This window comes from Pelobates fuscus, chromosome 8 (assembly GCF_036172605.1).
Source record: "Pelobates fuscus isolate aPelFus1 chromosome 8, aPelFus1.pri, whole genome shotgun sequence".
NCBI lineage: Eukaryota > Metazoa > Chordata > Amphibia > Anura > Pelobatidae > Pelobates > Pelobates fuscus.
Window position 1 is genome coordinate 166,388,850 of NC_086324.1, and position 17,347 is coordinate 166,406,196.

Sequence of the window (17,347 nt, forward strand, 5' to 3'; positions counted from 1 at the left end):
CCAAAAAAACATCTTCACCTGTGTGTCTCTTAACCCCCCTTTTGAATTTGTTACCTGTTACCCCTCTTAATTACCCCAGCTCTTGTGTGTGTCTATTACTTCCCACCAACCCCTTTGTATGTCTCTTTTTCCCTCAGCCATCCCTTTTTCGCTTTTTCCACTGTCCCTATTGCCCTTCCCCAGCCCCTATGTGTTTCTTTGTGTCCGCTTCCCCAGTCCCAACATGTGTCTCCCTTCCCTCTCCCCCCAGTCCCAAAATGTCTCTCCATTCCCTCTCCCTCCCACGCCAACATGTGTCTGTATTCCCTCCCCCCCCCCCCCCCAGTTTAAACATGTGTCTCCATTCCCTCTCCCTCCTCCCCTTCTGTTCCTTTTAGCGGGAGAGTTGTACCAGGACTACCAGGAAGTGCTATCTACTCGCTGGATAGTATGGCTTTTAGCATTTGTCATTTCAATTTGTTTTCTGCCAGAATTTGCTGGTTTTAAATATTTCTTAACAGGGTTGTACCTCCTTTTGTTCAAAAAGTCTAAAATTAATTAAGACCAATCTAAGGCAATTTGGAGGCAAGATACTATTATTGATATATACATATATATATATATATATATATATATATATATATATATATATATATATATATATATAGATAGATATGTTGTGTGTATATATATATATATATTTTTCTGAGTCATTGTTCTGTCCACTGATCATTCTAATCAGACGAGCTCCAAATTTTGCAGGAATTGACTCAAAAGCAATTTCTGAAAAACAGACATAGAAATATAAAGAAATAAAAACTGAAGATACATTCGAGCTAGGCCTGACATGCCACCTCTTCCCTCACACCATGGCAGAAAGTTAGGCTTTATATTCTGAGCACTACATATTGTGTAATCAGCTGTGATAGGTGGGCTGCCATTCCACACTGTTGTCATACCAAGGGTGACTGATTTAGTTATTTGTGTTTAGCCTATGATACAAACTGTAGAAAAGCAAATGGAAGTGTTGGCCCAATGATAAAGAAGTTATATGATAAAAGATAAAAAAAATAAAAAAAAACTATCATAAAAAGAAGGGCAGTCAAAAAAAGCTACATGTGTATAAATCAAAATGTGTTATTTCTACAGGTGTCGCTCTGGAACTGACGGCTCCTTCCACTTACAAAGCAATTGTGGGATCTGAGACAAGTATTCCCTGCACACTCACTGTGGACAGACCTACTGTGAATCCCAGATTCCTCGTAATATTCTGGTATTTCCAGGGAAAGGAGATCCTGAGCTACGATGATACGCTGACAAGAACCGATGACAGGTTTTCCATAAACACAACCAGGATAATAGATGGGGATGTGTCTCTGTATATATCCAGAGTTACAGTAACTGATAGTGGACTCTATACCTGTGTAGTAATATACAGTCCGAACAAAAAGGGGATGACTGTCAGCTTGACTGTTGAAGGTAAGAAGTGAAACATCTATTATATATTGTAACTCTGAGAACAGTAACTGGTTTTTAATGACGGAGTGTTCCTGGTCTTTCACTGTATGGACCCTGTCCACCGTAAAATGAATTTAAAATAAAATTTTACTTACCTTCTCCTCCGGGCAAGCTGATCCTCCTCTTCTGAGTGTACCTCAATGAATGATCTCTGGTCCAGTCCGATGCTACACATAAAAAAAAACATTAGGGGCCTACTAGACATGTGCAGCAGACTGTGTTTGAGATGTGTGTTTGTGCAGGAGGTGTAATGTGGATATAGGGGTATAGAGTGTGTGTTGTGTGTTAATGCAGGGGCTGTAGGGTGTGTATAGGGGTGTTTGCAGTGTGTGCAGTGTGTTAGTGCAGGGGGTGCAGTGTGTGTAGTGTGTTAGTGCAGGGGGTGCAGTGTGTGTAGTGTGTTTGTGTGTTAGTGCAGGGGGTGCAGTGTGTGTAATGTGTTTGTGTGTTAGTGCAGGGGGTGCAGTGTGTGTAGTGTATTAGTGCAGTGTGTGTACTGTGTTTGTGTGTTAGTGCAGGGGGTGTAGTGTGTTTGTGTGTGTGTGTATGTGAGGGTGTGTGTATATAGTGGTTGGATATGGCCATAAATTATTAATTTAATAATTAAACAAATAAAAGTAAAAAAAATAAATAATCCCATTTACTCCCCCATATAACTTTGCAGGGGGGAGAGGGAGCATTCAGATACCTGGTGGTCCAGTGAGAGGGGCATGCCACACACTGATCCCTGGTGGTCCAGCTGGCAGGTTATTTGGTCTGTACCTCCGCAGGGTACAGACCATGTCTCTCTCGCGATCGCCGGTTTTTCAGAGCATCGCCGCTGGTTACCATGGCAACGCTCTAATAATCTCGGAGCTCACGAGATGGAAAGAAAGAAGCTGCGTGCCGCATGGAAAGTGTCCGGCTCACTGCCCGATCTCCCCTTCAGCCCATGATGGGACAGAACTCCATCTTGGGGCCGGTGCTCCGCTGCATGCTCCAGCAGGGGAGATCTCTTGATGTTCCCTGCCGGCCTTGGCCCATGGCCATCGCGGCCCATAGGGCATTTGCCCGGCTTGCCCGATGGCCAGTCCGGTCCTGTATCTGTGTAACTGAGTAAGTTGTGTAAAAGGATACGGTTTGTTCCAGCCTTCTCCCTCAAACATAATATTTGTTTAAAAAATATTGTTTTTTTTTTTTACCCCACACCCAGCTTACCATGGCAGAGGGGCCATGATCCTGTTTTCCTGTTATCTGGTGGGGTCTGTGTGTAGCTCTCTGGTGGATAGAGCTTGTAGTCTGCACCTTAGTGAGTACATATCGCTGTAAAAGTTAATTTCAGAGAAGTTAAGTGTCTGCTACCTGTGGAAAGATCACAGTCTCCCATTCAAAACTGAGCGAGGACAGGGCCAGTCAGTGAGATCTTTTGATCTCCGATCAGCCTGTGAAGGATCATGGTGCCCGATAAGAGTTGACGGTACAGCTCTATTAATGTGTACCTTGGCACACCTGGCAGAAACTGTGTGAATGATTATGTTTTCTATACTGTAATAGTGGGCACAATAAAAAGCAGATCTGTATTGTAATGCTGGTGATATTAAATACTTAACCACTTAATTTAATTTTTGCACCACCAAGAATGGCTTCTTTGGGCAATCTTCCCCAATCTCTAGTGTCATATTAAGTTTTTAAGTGGACTTTCAATCATACTAAGCCTTTTTTCTAGCAATATAAATTATGTATAGTTGTGCTCACAAGTTTGCATACCCTGGAAGAAATTGTGAAATTTTGGCATTGATTTTAAAAATATGACTGATCATGCAAAAAATATTATTTTATTGAAGGCCCTGATTGAAAGTTTACATACCCTTGACTGTTTGGCCTTGTTACAGACACACAAGTTGACACACACAGGTTAAAATGGTAATTAAATGTTAATTTCCCACACCTGTGGCTTTTTTAAATTGCAATTAGTATCTGTGAATACATAGTCAATGAGTTTGTTAGCTCTCACGTGGATACACTGAGCGGGCTAGATACAGAGCCAAGGGGAGCAGAATAGAACTGTCCAAAGACCTGCGTAACAAAGTAATGGATCTTTATAAAGATGGAAAAGGATATAAAAAGATATCCAAAGCCTGGAAAATGCCAGTCAGTACTGTTCAATCACTTATTAAGAAGTGGAAAAATCACGGGAACTCTTGATACCAAGCCAAGGTCAGGTACACCGAAAAAGATTTCAGCCCCAACTGCAAGAAGAATTGTTTGAGATACAAAGAAAAACCCACAGGTAACCTCAGGAGAAATACAGGCTGCTCTGGATGTGGTTGTTTCAAGGAGCACAATACGACGATACTTGAACAAAAATGAGCTGCATGGTCGAGTTGCCAGAAAAAAGCCTTTACTGCGCCAATGCCACAAAAAAAACCCCTGGTTACAATATGCCCGACAACATCTTGACAGCATCACAGTTTCTGGCACACTGTAATTTGGAGTGACGAGACCAAAATAGAGGTTTAGTCACAACCAGTGTTTGGAGAGTGGTCAACAAGGCCTATAGTGAAACTAATACCATCCCCACTGTGAAGCATGGTGGTGGCTCACTGATGTTTTGGGGGGCTGTGAGCTCTAAAGGCACGGGGAATCTTGTGAAAATTGATGGCAAGATGAATGCGGCCTGTTATCAGAAAATACTGGCAGACAATTTGCATTCTTCTGCACGAAGGCTGCGCATGGGACGCTCTTGTACTTTGCAGCATCACAATGACCCTAAGCACAAGGCCAAGTTGACCCTCCAGTGGTTACAGCAGAAAAAGGTGAAGGTTCTGGAGTGGCCTTCACAGTCTCCTGACCTTAATATTATCAAGCCACTTTGGGGAGATCTCAAATGTGCGGTCCATGCAAAACTTTGCATAACCTGGAGACATTTTGCCAAGACAAAAGGGCAGCTATACCACCTGCAAGAATTAGGGGCCTCATAGACAACAATTACAAAAGACTGCACACTGTCATTGATGCTAAAGGGGGCAATATACAGCATTAAGAACTAAGGGCATGCAGACTTTGAACAGGTGTCATTTCATTTTTTTATTTGCCATGTTTTGATTTATGATTGTGCCGTTCAGTTATAACTTACAGTTTAAAGGAACACTATAGTTACCAGTGCAACTACATGTATTCCTGACCCTATAGTGTTAACACCACCCTCTAGCCCCCCTGGGTCCCTCATGCCTCCATAAATATAGTAAATATAGTAAAAGTCTTACTGTATTCAAGCCAGAAGCTGTAACTCTGCATGCAGTTAGACCCAGAAAAACAAGCAGTCTGCTGACATGTGATAGCCTGATCCAATCACAATGCTTCCCCATAGGATTGGCTGAGACTGACAAGGAGGCAGATCAGGGGCAGAGCCAGCATGATTGAAACACAGCCCTGGCCAATCAGCATCTCCTCAAAGAGATGAATTGAATCAATGAATCTCTATGAGGAAAGTTCAGTGTCTGCATGCAGTGGGAGGAGATAATCACAGGATGCTTGTGCACAGCAGATCTGAGTGGATGGAGGCGTTTTATGCCTCAATCAACTCGGAAGTCTCTCTGGTTCACTCTGAGTGACTGCAACTGGAGGTGTTCCTAGCTTTCAATGTAAACACTGTATTTTCTCAGATAATACAGTGTTTACATGAGAAAGGCTGCAGGGAGCTATAGTTCTCCCCTGAACAACCTCATTAAGCTGAAGTTGTTCAGGTGACTATAATGTCCCTTTAATATAAATCCCATAAGGAATAAAAGAAATATGTTTTGCCTGCTCCCTCATGTTTTATTTAAAAATGGTACATATATTACCAATTCTCCAAGGGTATGCAAACTTTTGAGCACAACTGTATATTTTGCTGTTTAACAAAACAGCTATCTTCACTAACAAAATATTACAATGGCATAACGTAAAATACTACAAGCTAACTGAGCCGTGTAATGTGCTACCCTTCTTCTGCAGAACTAAGGAAGTTTAGGTAAACGTTGTTTCGTTTTTTTAGTGCAGTGCTATTTATGATGTTCTTTTGTTTAGTATTTGTATAAACATATATATTGTGAAAGGTATCACTTATTACTGCTTGCTACAAATGTTTACATTGTATTCCTGTTCCCCTTTTGAGCATTTTATGCTCCTGGCAGATTGATTTTTTTTAAAATATTTTTTGTGCAACAATGAAAATAAATAAATCATGCTATAATCCATTCCAGCTCTTCCAAAGGTCACTATCACTAGGAGGATTGGTGTTATGAATAAGGAGAGTGTTTTAAACTGCTCAGTCATCGGATTCTACCCTATGGACATTGACATTAAATGGTTGAAGAATGGGCAGACATTGTATAATTATAGAGTATTTACACCTCAGAGGAACCCAGATGATACATACAGTGTGCACAGCACAGTAACCGTAATACCCACCGAGGAGGACAGAAACCAGATCTTCTCCTGCAGGGTCCAACACGAATCTCTCTCTAAACCTCTCCAAGAAGACTTCAAGCTGATATACGGAGGTAAAGTTATCCACTCACTGATATTAAAATGAATTCTTACATTTATTGTGTTACACGCCAGGGCCAGATTAACATAGGGGCTGAAAGAGCTGCAGCTCTTGAAATAGGCCCATTGCTACTCTTCACATGTGGATGTAGAGAAACAAAACTGGTGTGGACTGGCTGACAATAAAACTAGTTAAGGTAACTATGCAAATGCTCTTCCTGTTTCAGTTTCTCTAACAGTGTGGCATGTTCCCTTTATTATGCACTCACAACATCCAGCTTTACTCTGTACTAGACTGTATACCAGGAGCTTCTGCCTGTTAGTAAGAAGGTAAGGAGAGGAGTGGACCAGCGAGGGCTAGGGGACAGTCCTTAGAAAGCATGGAGTGATCGCAACATTAGACGCATTTATGCCAGGCTGAGGGTGCTGTCTGCATAGTATACCATTAGATGGCCAGCCTCCATGATTTGCAGGCAGTCTGATATGCATTCACGCCAGGCTGACCTTCTAATTCCTCGGGCAGATTTATTTGGGCAAGATGGCCCCTTTGGGTGGTTTTGGCTACGTGATTTGCGTCAGTGGCCCACCCTTTTACCCCACCCACCGAAATCCTGCTTTACCGGAAACTGCTGTTAGGGGGTATAGATTTACTTGAAAGATGAAAGCAAAACATTAGCATGGGGTATGTGTTTTCTTAAAGCTATATTCCGTGAGTTTCCCTCCAGCACCACCTCCACCAGATACATGGCGATTAGGAGGTATAACTGCTTTAGTGTTTTAAGTCGATAAGATTCTGTAATTAGGCCCATCAGAATTGTCAGCACCAGGCCCAATGGGTTCTTAATATGGCTCTGGTTATACATCATAAAGAAGAAGTAGTTTAGACAATTCAGTCAATTTCACTACTTCTGTAGTGTATTATATGAGAATTATAGATCATGTGTATGTTTATACCCAGGGCTGTTTGAGCCTGTCCTTATAATGTGTGGTCAGATCTATTACATTAGCTATAAACCAAGCTCTTTATCAGCCTGTCCTGATAACTAGCAGTCAGAATTCCTTCATTAGAAATAAACCCAACGGTGTCCAAGCCTGTCCTGATAACGTGCTGTCAGATCCTTACATTAGATATAAACCCAGCGCTATCCAAGCCTGTCCTGATAGTGTGTGGTCATTTCATTAGATATAAACCCAGCACTGTCTGAGCCTATCCTGATAAAGCATCTCCTCCTCCTCTCCCCCAGCTTCTCCTCCTCTCCCCAACATCTTCTTTTCCTCCTCTCCCCAACATCTCCTTCTCCTCCTCTCCCCCAACATCTCATTCTCCTCCTCTCCCCCAGCTTCTCCTCCTCCTCCTCTCCCCCAGCTTCTCCTCCTCCTCCTCTCCCCCAGCTTCTCCTCCTCCTCCTCTCCCCCAGCATCTCCTCCTCTCCCCCCCAGCATCTCCTTCTCCTCCTCTCCCTCAGCATCTCCTCCTCTCCCCCCCAGCATCTCCTTCTCCTCCTCTCCCCCAGCATCTCCTCCTCCTCCTCTCCCCCAGCATCTCCTCCTCCTCCTCTCCCCCAGCATCTCCTCCTCTCCCCCAGCATCTCCTTCTCCTCCTCTCCCCCTAGCATCTCCTCCTCTCCCCCAGCATCTCCTTCTCCTCCTCTCCCCCCAGCATCTCCTTCTCCTCCTCTCCCCAGCATCTCCTCCTCCTCCTCCTCCCCCCCAGCATCTCCTTCTCCTCCTCTCCCCAGCATCTCCTTCTCCTCCTCTCCCCAGCATCTCCTTCTCCTCCTCTCCCCAGCATCTCCTTCTCCTCCTCTCCCTCAGCATCTCCTTCTCTCCCCCAGCATCTCCTCCTCCTCCTCATCCCCCCAGCATCTCCTCCTCCTCCTCCTCTCCCCCAGCATCTCCTCCTCCTCCTCCTCTCCCCAGCATCTCCTTCTCCTCTTCTTCCCAGCATCTCCTTATCCTCCTCTCCCCCAGCATCTCCTTCTCCTCCTCTCCCCCAGCATCTCCTTCTCCCCCCAGCATCTCCTCCTCCTCTCCCCCAGCATCTCCTTCTCCTCCTCTCCCCCAGCATCTCCTCCTCCTCCTCTCCCCCAGCATCTCATCCTTCTCCTCTCCCCCAGCATCTCCTCCTCTCCCCAGCATCTCCTTCTCCTCCTCTCCCCAGCATCTCCTCCTCCTCCTCTCCCCAGCATCTCCTTCTCCTCCTCTCCCCAGCATCTTCTCCTCCTCTCCCCCCAGCATCTCCTCTTCCTCTCCCCCAGCTTCTCCTCCTCTCCCCCAGCATCTTCTTCGCCTCCTCTCCCCCAGATTCTCCTTGTCCTCTACCCCAGATTCTCCTCTTCCTCTCCCTTTCTCCCCCAGCATCTCCTTCTCCTCCTCTCCCCCCAGCATCTCCTCCTCCTCCTCTCCGCAGCATCTCCTTCTCCTCCTCTCTCCCCAGCATCTCCTTCTCCTCCTCTCCCCCAGATTCTCCTCTTCCTCTCCCTTTCTCCCCCAGCATCCCCTCCTCCTCCACTCCCCCAGCATCTCCTCCTCCTCCTCTCCCCCAGCATCTCCTCCTCCTCCTCCCCCCAGCATCTCCTTCTCCTCCTCTCCCCCAGCATCTCCTCCTCTCCCCCAGCATCTCCTCCTCCTCCTCTCCCCCAGCATCTCCTCCTCCTCCTCCTCTCCCCCCAGCATCTCCTCCTCCTCCTCTCCCCCAGCTTCTTCTCATCTCCCCCAGTATCTCCTCCTCCTCTCCCCCAGCATCTCCTCCTCCGCCTCCTCTCCCCCAGCATCTCCTCCTCCGCCTCCTCTCCCCCAGCATCTCCTCCTCCTCCTCTCCCCCAGCATCTCCTCCTCCTCCTCTCCCCCAGCATCTCCTCCTCCTCCTCTCCCCAGCATCTCCTCCTCCTCTCCCCAGCATCTCCTCCTCCTCATCTCCCCCGCATCTCCTCCTCCTCCTTTCCCCCTGCATCTCCTCCTCCTCCTCTCCCCAGCATCTCCTCCTCCTCCTCTCCCCCAGCATCTCCTTCTCCTCCTCTCCCCCAGCATCTCCTTCTCCTCCTCTCCCCCGCATCTCCTTCTCCTCCTCTCCCCCAGCATCTCCTTCTCTCCCCCCAGCATCTCCTCCTCCTCCTCTCCCCCAGCATCTCCTCCTCCTCCTCCTCTCCCCCAGCATCTCCTCCTCCTCCTCTCCCCAGCATCACCTTCTCCTCCTCTCCCCAGCATCTCCTTCTCCTCCTCTTCCCCCAGCATCTCCTTCTCCTCCTCTTCCCCCAGCATCTCCTTCTCCTCCTCTTCCCCAGCATCTTCTTCTCCTCCTCTCCCCCAGCTTCTCCTCCTCTCCCCCAGCATCTTCTTCTCCTCCTCTCCCCCAGATTCTCCTTGTCCTCTCTCCCAGATTTTACTCTTCCTCTCCCTTTCTCCCCCCAGCATCTCCTTCTCCTCCTCTCCCCCAGCTTCTCCTCCTCTCCCCCAGCATCTCCTTCTCCTCCTCTCCCCCAGCATCTCCTCCTCCTCCTCTCCCACAGCATCTCCTCCTCATCCTCCTCTCCCCCAGCTTCTCCTCCTCTCCCCCCAGCTTCTCCTTTTCTTTCCCCGCAGCATCTCCTCTCCCCGCAGCATCTCCTCTTCTTTCCCTGCAGCATCTCCTCTTCTTTCCCTGCAGCATCTCCTCTTCTTTCCCTGCAGCATCTCCTCTTCTTTCCCCGCAGCATTTCCTCTTCTTTCCCCGCAGCATCTCCTCTTCTATCCCCGCAGCATCTCCTCTTCTCTCCCCGCAGCATCTTCCCCTCACTACCCCAGCATATCCTCCCTACCAGCACATAAATAATGTTTTTTTTTTTTTGGTGCGGGTGTGAGTTTGAAGTCCTCCCAGGCTCCTTCCCGATGCTGTGATGGGGTGTGGGCACGAGGGAGCATTGACTTACGTGCTGTTCCAGCACTACTCCCTCCGCTGATGCTGCCGGGAAACAGACGTCAATCAGGCGGCGGCGCAATGGAGGGAGCAGTGCTGTAACAGCACGTAAGTCAGAGCTCCCTCCAGCCCACCCACCAGTGCCACCTTAACAACATTATGGGCCCCCGGGCAAAGCAGTGCACCGGGGACATGCCTAAACACAACTCACAGGAATAAAAATAAAAATTATAGATAAAATTAGGCTTATATTTATTAGTATCTCCAACAAATGCAATACATACATAAAATACATACACACAGACTGCTGAATACATACACACCGACACACACACAGTCCGCTGAATACATGCACTGTCCGCTGCATACACGCACACAAACATACATACACACAGACTGCTGAATACGTACACACATTCCACTAAATACACACATAGACAGACTGCTCAATACATATAGACTGCTGAATACACATACAGACAGACTGCTGAATACACACACACACAGACATAATGCTGAGTACAGACTGTCGAGTACACACAAACTGCTAAATACATACACACAAACACACACACGCTGCATTGAGGGGTGCAGTGTATGTGTTTGTGTGTACGGGTGCGGAGTGTGTGTGGAGTGCTGTGTCTGAGGGTTGCTGTGTGAATGTGTGTGGGGGTGCTGTGTGTGTGAGGGGGTGTGGTGTGTGTGTGTGTGTGGGGGGGTGCTGTCTGTGTGTGTGGGGTGCTGTGTGTGTGTGGGGGGTGCTGTGTGTGTGTGGGGGGTGCTGTCTGTGTGTGTGGGGGGGGGGTGCTGTCTGTGTGTGTGTGGGGGGGTGCTGTCTGTGGGGGTGCTGCTGTGTGTGTGGGGGGGGTGCTGTGTGCGTGTGTGTGGCGGGGGGTGCTGTGTGTGTGAAGGGGTGTTGTGTGTGTGGGGGGGGGTGCTGTGTGGGGGGGTGCTGTGTGGGGGGGGTGCTGTGTGTGTGTGTGCGGGGGGGTGCTGTGTGTGTGGGGGGGTGCTGTGTGTGCTGTGTATGTGTGGGAGTGCTTTGTTGTGTGTTTTTGGGGGGGTGCTGTGTGGGGGGGTGCTGTGTTGTGTGTGTGGTTGTGGGGGAGTGCTGCAAAGGTGCTTTATATATACTGTGTACATCAACATATTACTCAAAATCAATGTGGTAAAAATCAATGTGCTCATAGAGTTACACTCACAAACTTATTTCACAGAGAGCAGGTTTTTCACATGTAAAAAAAAATACATAAGAGGTAGATCGTGTAATATTGCAAACACAATGATATATATAAATACAGGGTATATTACAGCACTCACAGACATTGAACAGGTAAAGAGACTGCTCAGGCTATTTGCGCTTGTTCGCTGTAATACAGTGTGCACAGGATTTTTTCCTTGACAAAATCGATGAACAGCCAAGAATAAAGGTAAAGGCTTTATTCCACTCATTAAAAAACAGCAGGCAGTTAAAAGTGGATCCTTTCCATCAGTCCATGAACTAAGCTGGATAAACATACGGTTTCCAGATACCTGACTTCCGAAGTCTCCTTGCTTGTTCTGGGAAGCGGAGTCCTGCCTAACAAAGGTATCGGTATCTGGAAACCATATGGGGACAGGGACTAATAAAAGTATTTAGAAAATTGGGCAGACTAGATGGGCCGAATGGTTCTCATCTGCCGTCACATTCTATGTTTCTATTAGATTTAAACCAAGTAATGTCTGAACCTGTCCTGATAAAGTGCACTGATTTCTCTGAGATACAGGTTATTATTAATTATTATTATTTTTTTGTCTTTTACTTTTTTAATCCATTCCAGCTCCTCCGATGATCACTATCACTAGTAAAACAGCTGTTATGAATGAAGAGAGTATTCTAAGAAGCACCATCACTGGATTCTATCCTGTGAATATCGACATTAAATGGTTGAGGAACGGGGAGATCCTAAATAATTACACAGTATCCACACCTCAGATGGACATAGACAATACATACAGTGTGAACAGTACAGTAACCATAATACCCAGCGAGGAAGACAGAAACCAGATCTTCTCCTGCAGGGTCCAACATGAGTCTCTCTCTGTAACTCTCCACAAAGACTTCACGCTGGAATATACAGGTAATATAAAGCATTCTTTTTGTATGCACTAAATATATGTAATTTAATGACAAACTTTGTTGCCCTTTTTTATTTGTTCTGCATGCCACGTATCACTAGGAGTAGGCTTAAATGAAGAATTCCTACTTTTTTTTTTTATTAGAGATAGTCCCTCAATTCCCCACTAATAAATTCTAATGTAGCCCACGTCTCATTTAATGTTCACAATGGCCTGCCTATTATCGGGATAACTCTCCTCCTTTACTATAACCTGAATTCCCTGAAAGGAACATGTGTTGCAGTCTGCACCCATCAGAGATACAGATGTCTCCACTAGTCCATCAGACATCCTGCCAACAGCACCCATTGGAGAATCAGGAAATATATCACACTCCCTGCAGGAGGAGGGGTTAATATTAAACACACACATTCACACTCAGCCAACCACACACAATTACACTTGATGAAACACAAACATTTAGCCAGCAACCTGACACACTTGGCCAGCATCCAAACACAAATACAGTCATCCAACCTAATCCCCCAAACAATCAGTCAGCTAACCCCACTCACAAACAATCACACTCGGCCAACCCAACCCACAAACACCCTCGGCCAACCACACACACAATTGCACTCAGCCAACCCCAAGTCACACTTGGGCAACCAAAACAAATCACACTGAGCCAACCAGACACGCAAGGCGAAAAGGAGAGCGTGGTGGGTGGCATATGGTTATGAGAAGAAGGGGGACCCTTCATTGCTTCTTTTACTGGGTTCCTGCGGTTTCTAGTAATAACTCTGGGGGTAAGCATACTTCAAAGGGAAATAATCAGTCATTGTGTGTCTGTTTGTTATGTACCAAACCCTAAGACCAAACAGAATTGTCAAAAGTCCAAGGGATGTTCTGTCTCTGGAGGAATTTGAACCCTTGAATTCTGCTTCATGAGTCATTTACCACAAAGAGACATATTTATATTTACCAAAGGATCACTCCAGGCACCATTACTTCTTAATCTTTATTAAGTAGTTATGGCGCCTGGAGTACCCTAGTGCTGTCTTACCTTTCAGTGTTAGACCGTTTTTGAATGGTTTAACACAGAACGAGGGTCCCCATGTGCTGGTCTCCTATCCTGCTGTGTTTGGGCTCAAGTGGAAGCAGGGAAGGGGTAGCAGTGATAGGTTGAGAGTGACAGGTGACATGCCTTATGGTATATGGGCTATATTTATTATCTTTACTTTATAAAGAATTATGTTCCCTATATAAGAGAGAGTTCTCCAACATTCAGTGTTGTTCCAACCATGGGGCAGTGGGGCTTGGGCAGTCTGTCCAGGGTGACATCTGGGATGGGGTACACAAAGCATCCCTGTCCCGCCTGTCACTCTTTGTAGCGTGAACTTGCACGACCCGGTTACAATATTTCATTATCCTCTGCCCGGGTCTTGCAGGGAGGGAGTTTCCTCTCCAATACAGGCAACATGTGCAGCTTGATGGCATCACCTGCTGCCTGCTAACTGTCCCATCCACAGAGTAGAAATCAGGGATGCACCACTAGACACCAGGGACCATGGTACCTCCAGCCTTCTCTCCTCCCCCCCTGGTAAGTGTATTTGCTGCATGGACAAAAACAAAGGTGATTTAACTCCTAAATGGCAGAGAATTTTTCATTGAGACTGTGTGTGGCGAAACCAACCTCACCACTGTGAACTGGAGAAACCTGGTTTCCCGCCTCTTGCCTTCTGACTATGGCCCTGGGATGGATTCCCTTTAAGGCACCATATTTGGGCATGTTGGATTTAATATTGCTGATGCTGGCTCCTTAAGAATCATCTGTGGACATATTGGGACTTTTGGGAATAATGTCCCTTTAAGACTTTGTAGCATATTACAGTAATATTGTCTTTAAGATTATATATGTGTCTATGTGTTCGGTTAAACTGTGTTATAGGTATGCAGCATTTGACTGATTGTTCAGTAGAATCGCTCCATTCATTATATTGAGTGAAACTACCGAACAACCAGACCACCCAGGAATAGGTGTAAAAAAAAACACAACTATTTGAGAATAAAATAATATTTGAGAATAAATGAGAATAAAACAGTGATATAAGGTGAAAACGGGAACAACCCAAGGTATTGCAAATGAGGTATATCCAGTCTTTTTTTAGTAGCCACTTGGTCACAAACACTGGCCAAAGTTATTGTTAATATTTGTTTGTGTGAAAAATGCAAAAAAACTAATTTGAACGCCAATTTTGGCCAGTGTTTGTGACCAAGTGGCTACTAAAAAGACTGGACATACCCCATTTGCAATACCTTTAGTTGTCTACTATTGCAAATGGTATGCCATCATGGGGGTAATTTTCATTCCTGGGTTACCATACGCTCTCAAAGGAAACGTAACCAATCTGGCGAATTTCAATGTGAAAAAATGAAACGCATGCCTTATATTTGACTCTGTAACTTTTGAAAACACCATAAAACATGTACATGAGGGGTATTGTAATACTCGGGAGACTTTGCTGAACACAAATATTAGTGTTTCAAAACAGTAAAACGTACCACATCAATTACATCATCAATGTAAGTGCCATTTGTGTGTGAAAAATGCAAAAAAATTCACTTTCACTGACGATATCATCGTTGTAATACATTTTACTGTTTTGAAACACTAATATTTGTGTTCAGTGAAGTCTTCCGAGTAAAACAGTACCCCCCCCCCCCCCATGTACAGGTTTTATGGTGTCTTGGAAAGTTAAATATAGTGCTAGCAAATTAAATTCCTTGGACTTTCAGCCTGGGTTGTCAGGCAGGTCCCGCAAATTGTAATTAATAAAATGACCTAATTCTGTAAAAATATAACATAAATATATACGCAGAATTATTATATATATATATATATATATATATATATGTGTGTGTGTGTGTGTATGTATATAAATATAATATATATAGTGATATATACGTATATACTTATGTTTATAAATATATATATTATTTCGTTCTACGTGTATTTTGATATCAATATATATATATTAATATCAAAATACAGTTAGAACGAAATTACACATATATATTTTTTTTTGTTATTTTTTATAATTTTTTACGTATTTACATATTTTTTTTATAATAAATATAAATATATATGTAGCGGACTGGACTCTGCACCAGAGTCTGTCCCAGTTTCCTGGAGGGGACTGCTTGCTAGCCTCCTGCCCTGCGACTATGGCCCTGGGATGGATTTCCCTTTAAGGCACCATATTTGGGCTTATGGACCTTTATTGAACAGTGCTGGTCCTTTTAAAAACAGTGTACGGACACATGGAAACTTTTTGGACACCTTTTCTTCCCCTTTGAATCCCTGGGGAGGTGAGAATTTAAATGTATATGCATATTTATATATTTGAAGTCTACGTGTATATTTATATAATTATTTATGTAATTTTGTATATGGACATATGTATATTTCGTATTATTTTTATTTATTTATATATACATAGATATACAATTTCATTCTAAGTGTATTTTGATCTAAATATATATATATATTTTTTTTTTAATTCTTTATTTTGTTCGGGTGATGTAATACAATTGTGCAATACAAAAGACAATAGATAATGAAACAATATTGATGTACAAAAGTGGTGGTGTCCTTTACGCGGTGGCCCCTTTTTATAATTTTATACATCTAGGTGATGGCTAAAGTCACATAGGAGTGTTGGATTGCAGGTTTGTTAACATCATATACCTCAGTCTACTAGGTGGTTCGGTCAAGCCGTGGGTGACTATGGGTATGAGGTGTAACTCCTGGTAGTGGTGTTGTTGCCCCCTAACCTATGGGGCCATGGGGGGGGGAGGGAGGGGGTTATCGCTTTGTGCGTCTGATCCCTATGTCGATTAGTTACGTAGGTTGCGTAAGTGGGGGTCCCGGAGGTATATGGCTTGGTACATTGGCTCTGGTGGTCTAGGGATGTCAGTCTGCCCTAGCTAGTAGGAAGAATGAAAAAACATTTATATAAACATATGTACCATGTCTAAACATGGCGTTCTGTCCGAGGCATGCAAGTTAAACGGTCGGCTTAGTAACAATTAAAGGTGTGAAACTGTGAGAGAGAAGGGAATATGAAAGAAATATAACAGAATTATAACATAGTTGGGAGTCCCGATCTGATTCAGGTCACTAAGTCGTCGGTACTGCTGGGCACAAAAGGGTTGATTCTGGAGGCATCCCAGGAGTGGCTTGTACCCGCCGCACTGGTCCGGGCTTGTAGTCCAAGCGTCTGGAGGAACATGGCTTCTTCTGAGGGTCCCGTTGCCTTGTATGTCTGTCCATTATTGGTGACTGTGAGAGCTCTGGGGAGAGTCCATCTGTAGGGTAGCCCAGCTCCTTGCAAGGCTTTCGTGATCGGCTGCATAGATTTCCGCCAAAGCAGGGTGGCCCTGCTGAGGTCTTGGAAAAACGTGAGAGTGTGCGTTTCTGTCAGGATCGGGACAGGGATCCAACACGCAGAGTACAAACAGTAGCCAGATACGTATACCGGACCTTAGAATGGCCGGACTAACGTAAGTAGTACAGTATAGAATGGTCAAAGACAAGCCGAGGTCGAGGGTAACAGAAGACAGGTAAGCGAGAGACAAGCCGAATCAAGGGTAACAGAGATAAGCAGAGTAAGGTAAACAAGCCGGGTCAAAACCAAAAGGGATAATAGAATACACAAGCACTGAGTGACTAGAACAAGCTAGAACCACGACAGGGCAATGAGCTAATGAAAGAAGCTCTGTTAAATACCCTGTTCAGAGCAGTAACCACGCCCCCAAGGCGTCCTGATTGGTCCTGCAGCCATTGACTGACAGGTTGTTCTGGGGGAGTGTCCTGATGACTACTTCCTGCCTAGATGCTGTAAAAGGCAGTCACTCCCTCGCGGCCGGCCTAGCATGACCGGATAGACCGCGGGGAAGGGAGCCATCAGACCGTCTGGATGGAGGAACAGCTAAGTCTCTACCTCTTTTGGAGGTAGAGACCACAGGTACCCTGACAGTACCCCCCCTCTCAGATACGCCCACCGGGCGGAATGAACCGGGACGAGATGGGAAGCGAGAGTGATACGACCTGCGGAGACGGGGAGCATGAACATCCTCCTGAGGTACCCAACTCCTCTCCTCAGGACCATATCCCTTCCAATCAACCAGATATTGTACTCTCCCCCGGGAGATTCGAGAATCAATAATAGAGTTAACCTCATACTCCTCCTGACCCTCCACCTGAACGGGGCGAGGAGGGGCTATTGTGGAGGAAAATCTGTTACATATGAGTGGTTTCAGCAATGAAACGTGAAACGAGTTCGG

General features: G+C 45.4%; 1 protein-coding gene across 1 annotated transcript in view; it reads left to right on the plus strand.

Moving 5' to 3' along the window:
- Positions 1–17,347, plus strand: part of LOC134571345 (signal-regulatory protein beta-1-like) — a 50,017-nt gene that overhangs the window by 560 nt on the left and 32,110 nt on the right. Inside the window, exons 2-4 of the mRNA XM_063429546.1 lie at positions 1,129–1,458; positions 5,721–6,020; positions 11,722–12,021. Of these exons, the coding sequence (XP_063285616.1) occupies positions 1,129–1,458; positions 5,721–6,020; positions 11,722–12,021 (930 nt within the window). The remainder of the gene's footprint in view (positions 1–1,128; positions 1,459–5,720; positions 6,021–11,721; positions 12,022–17,347) is intronic.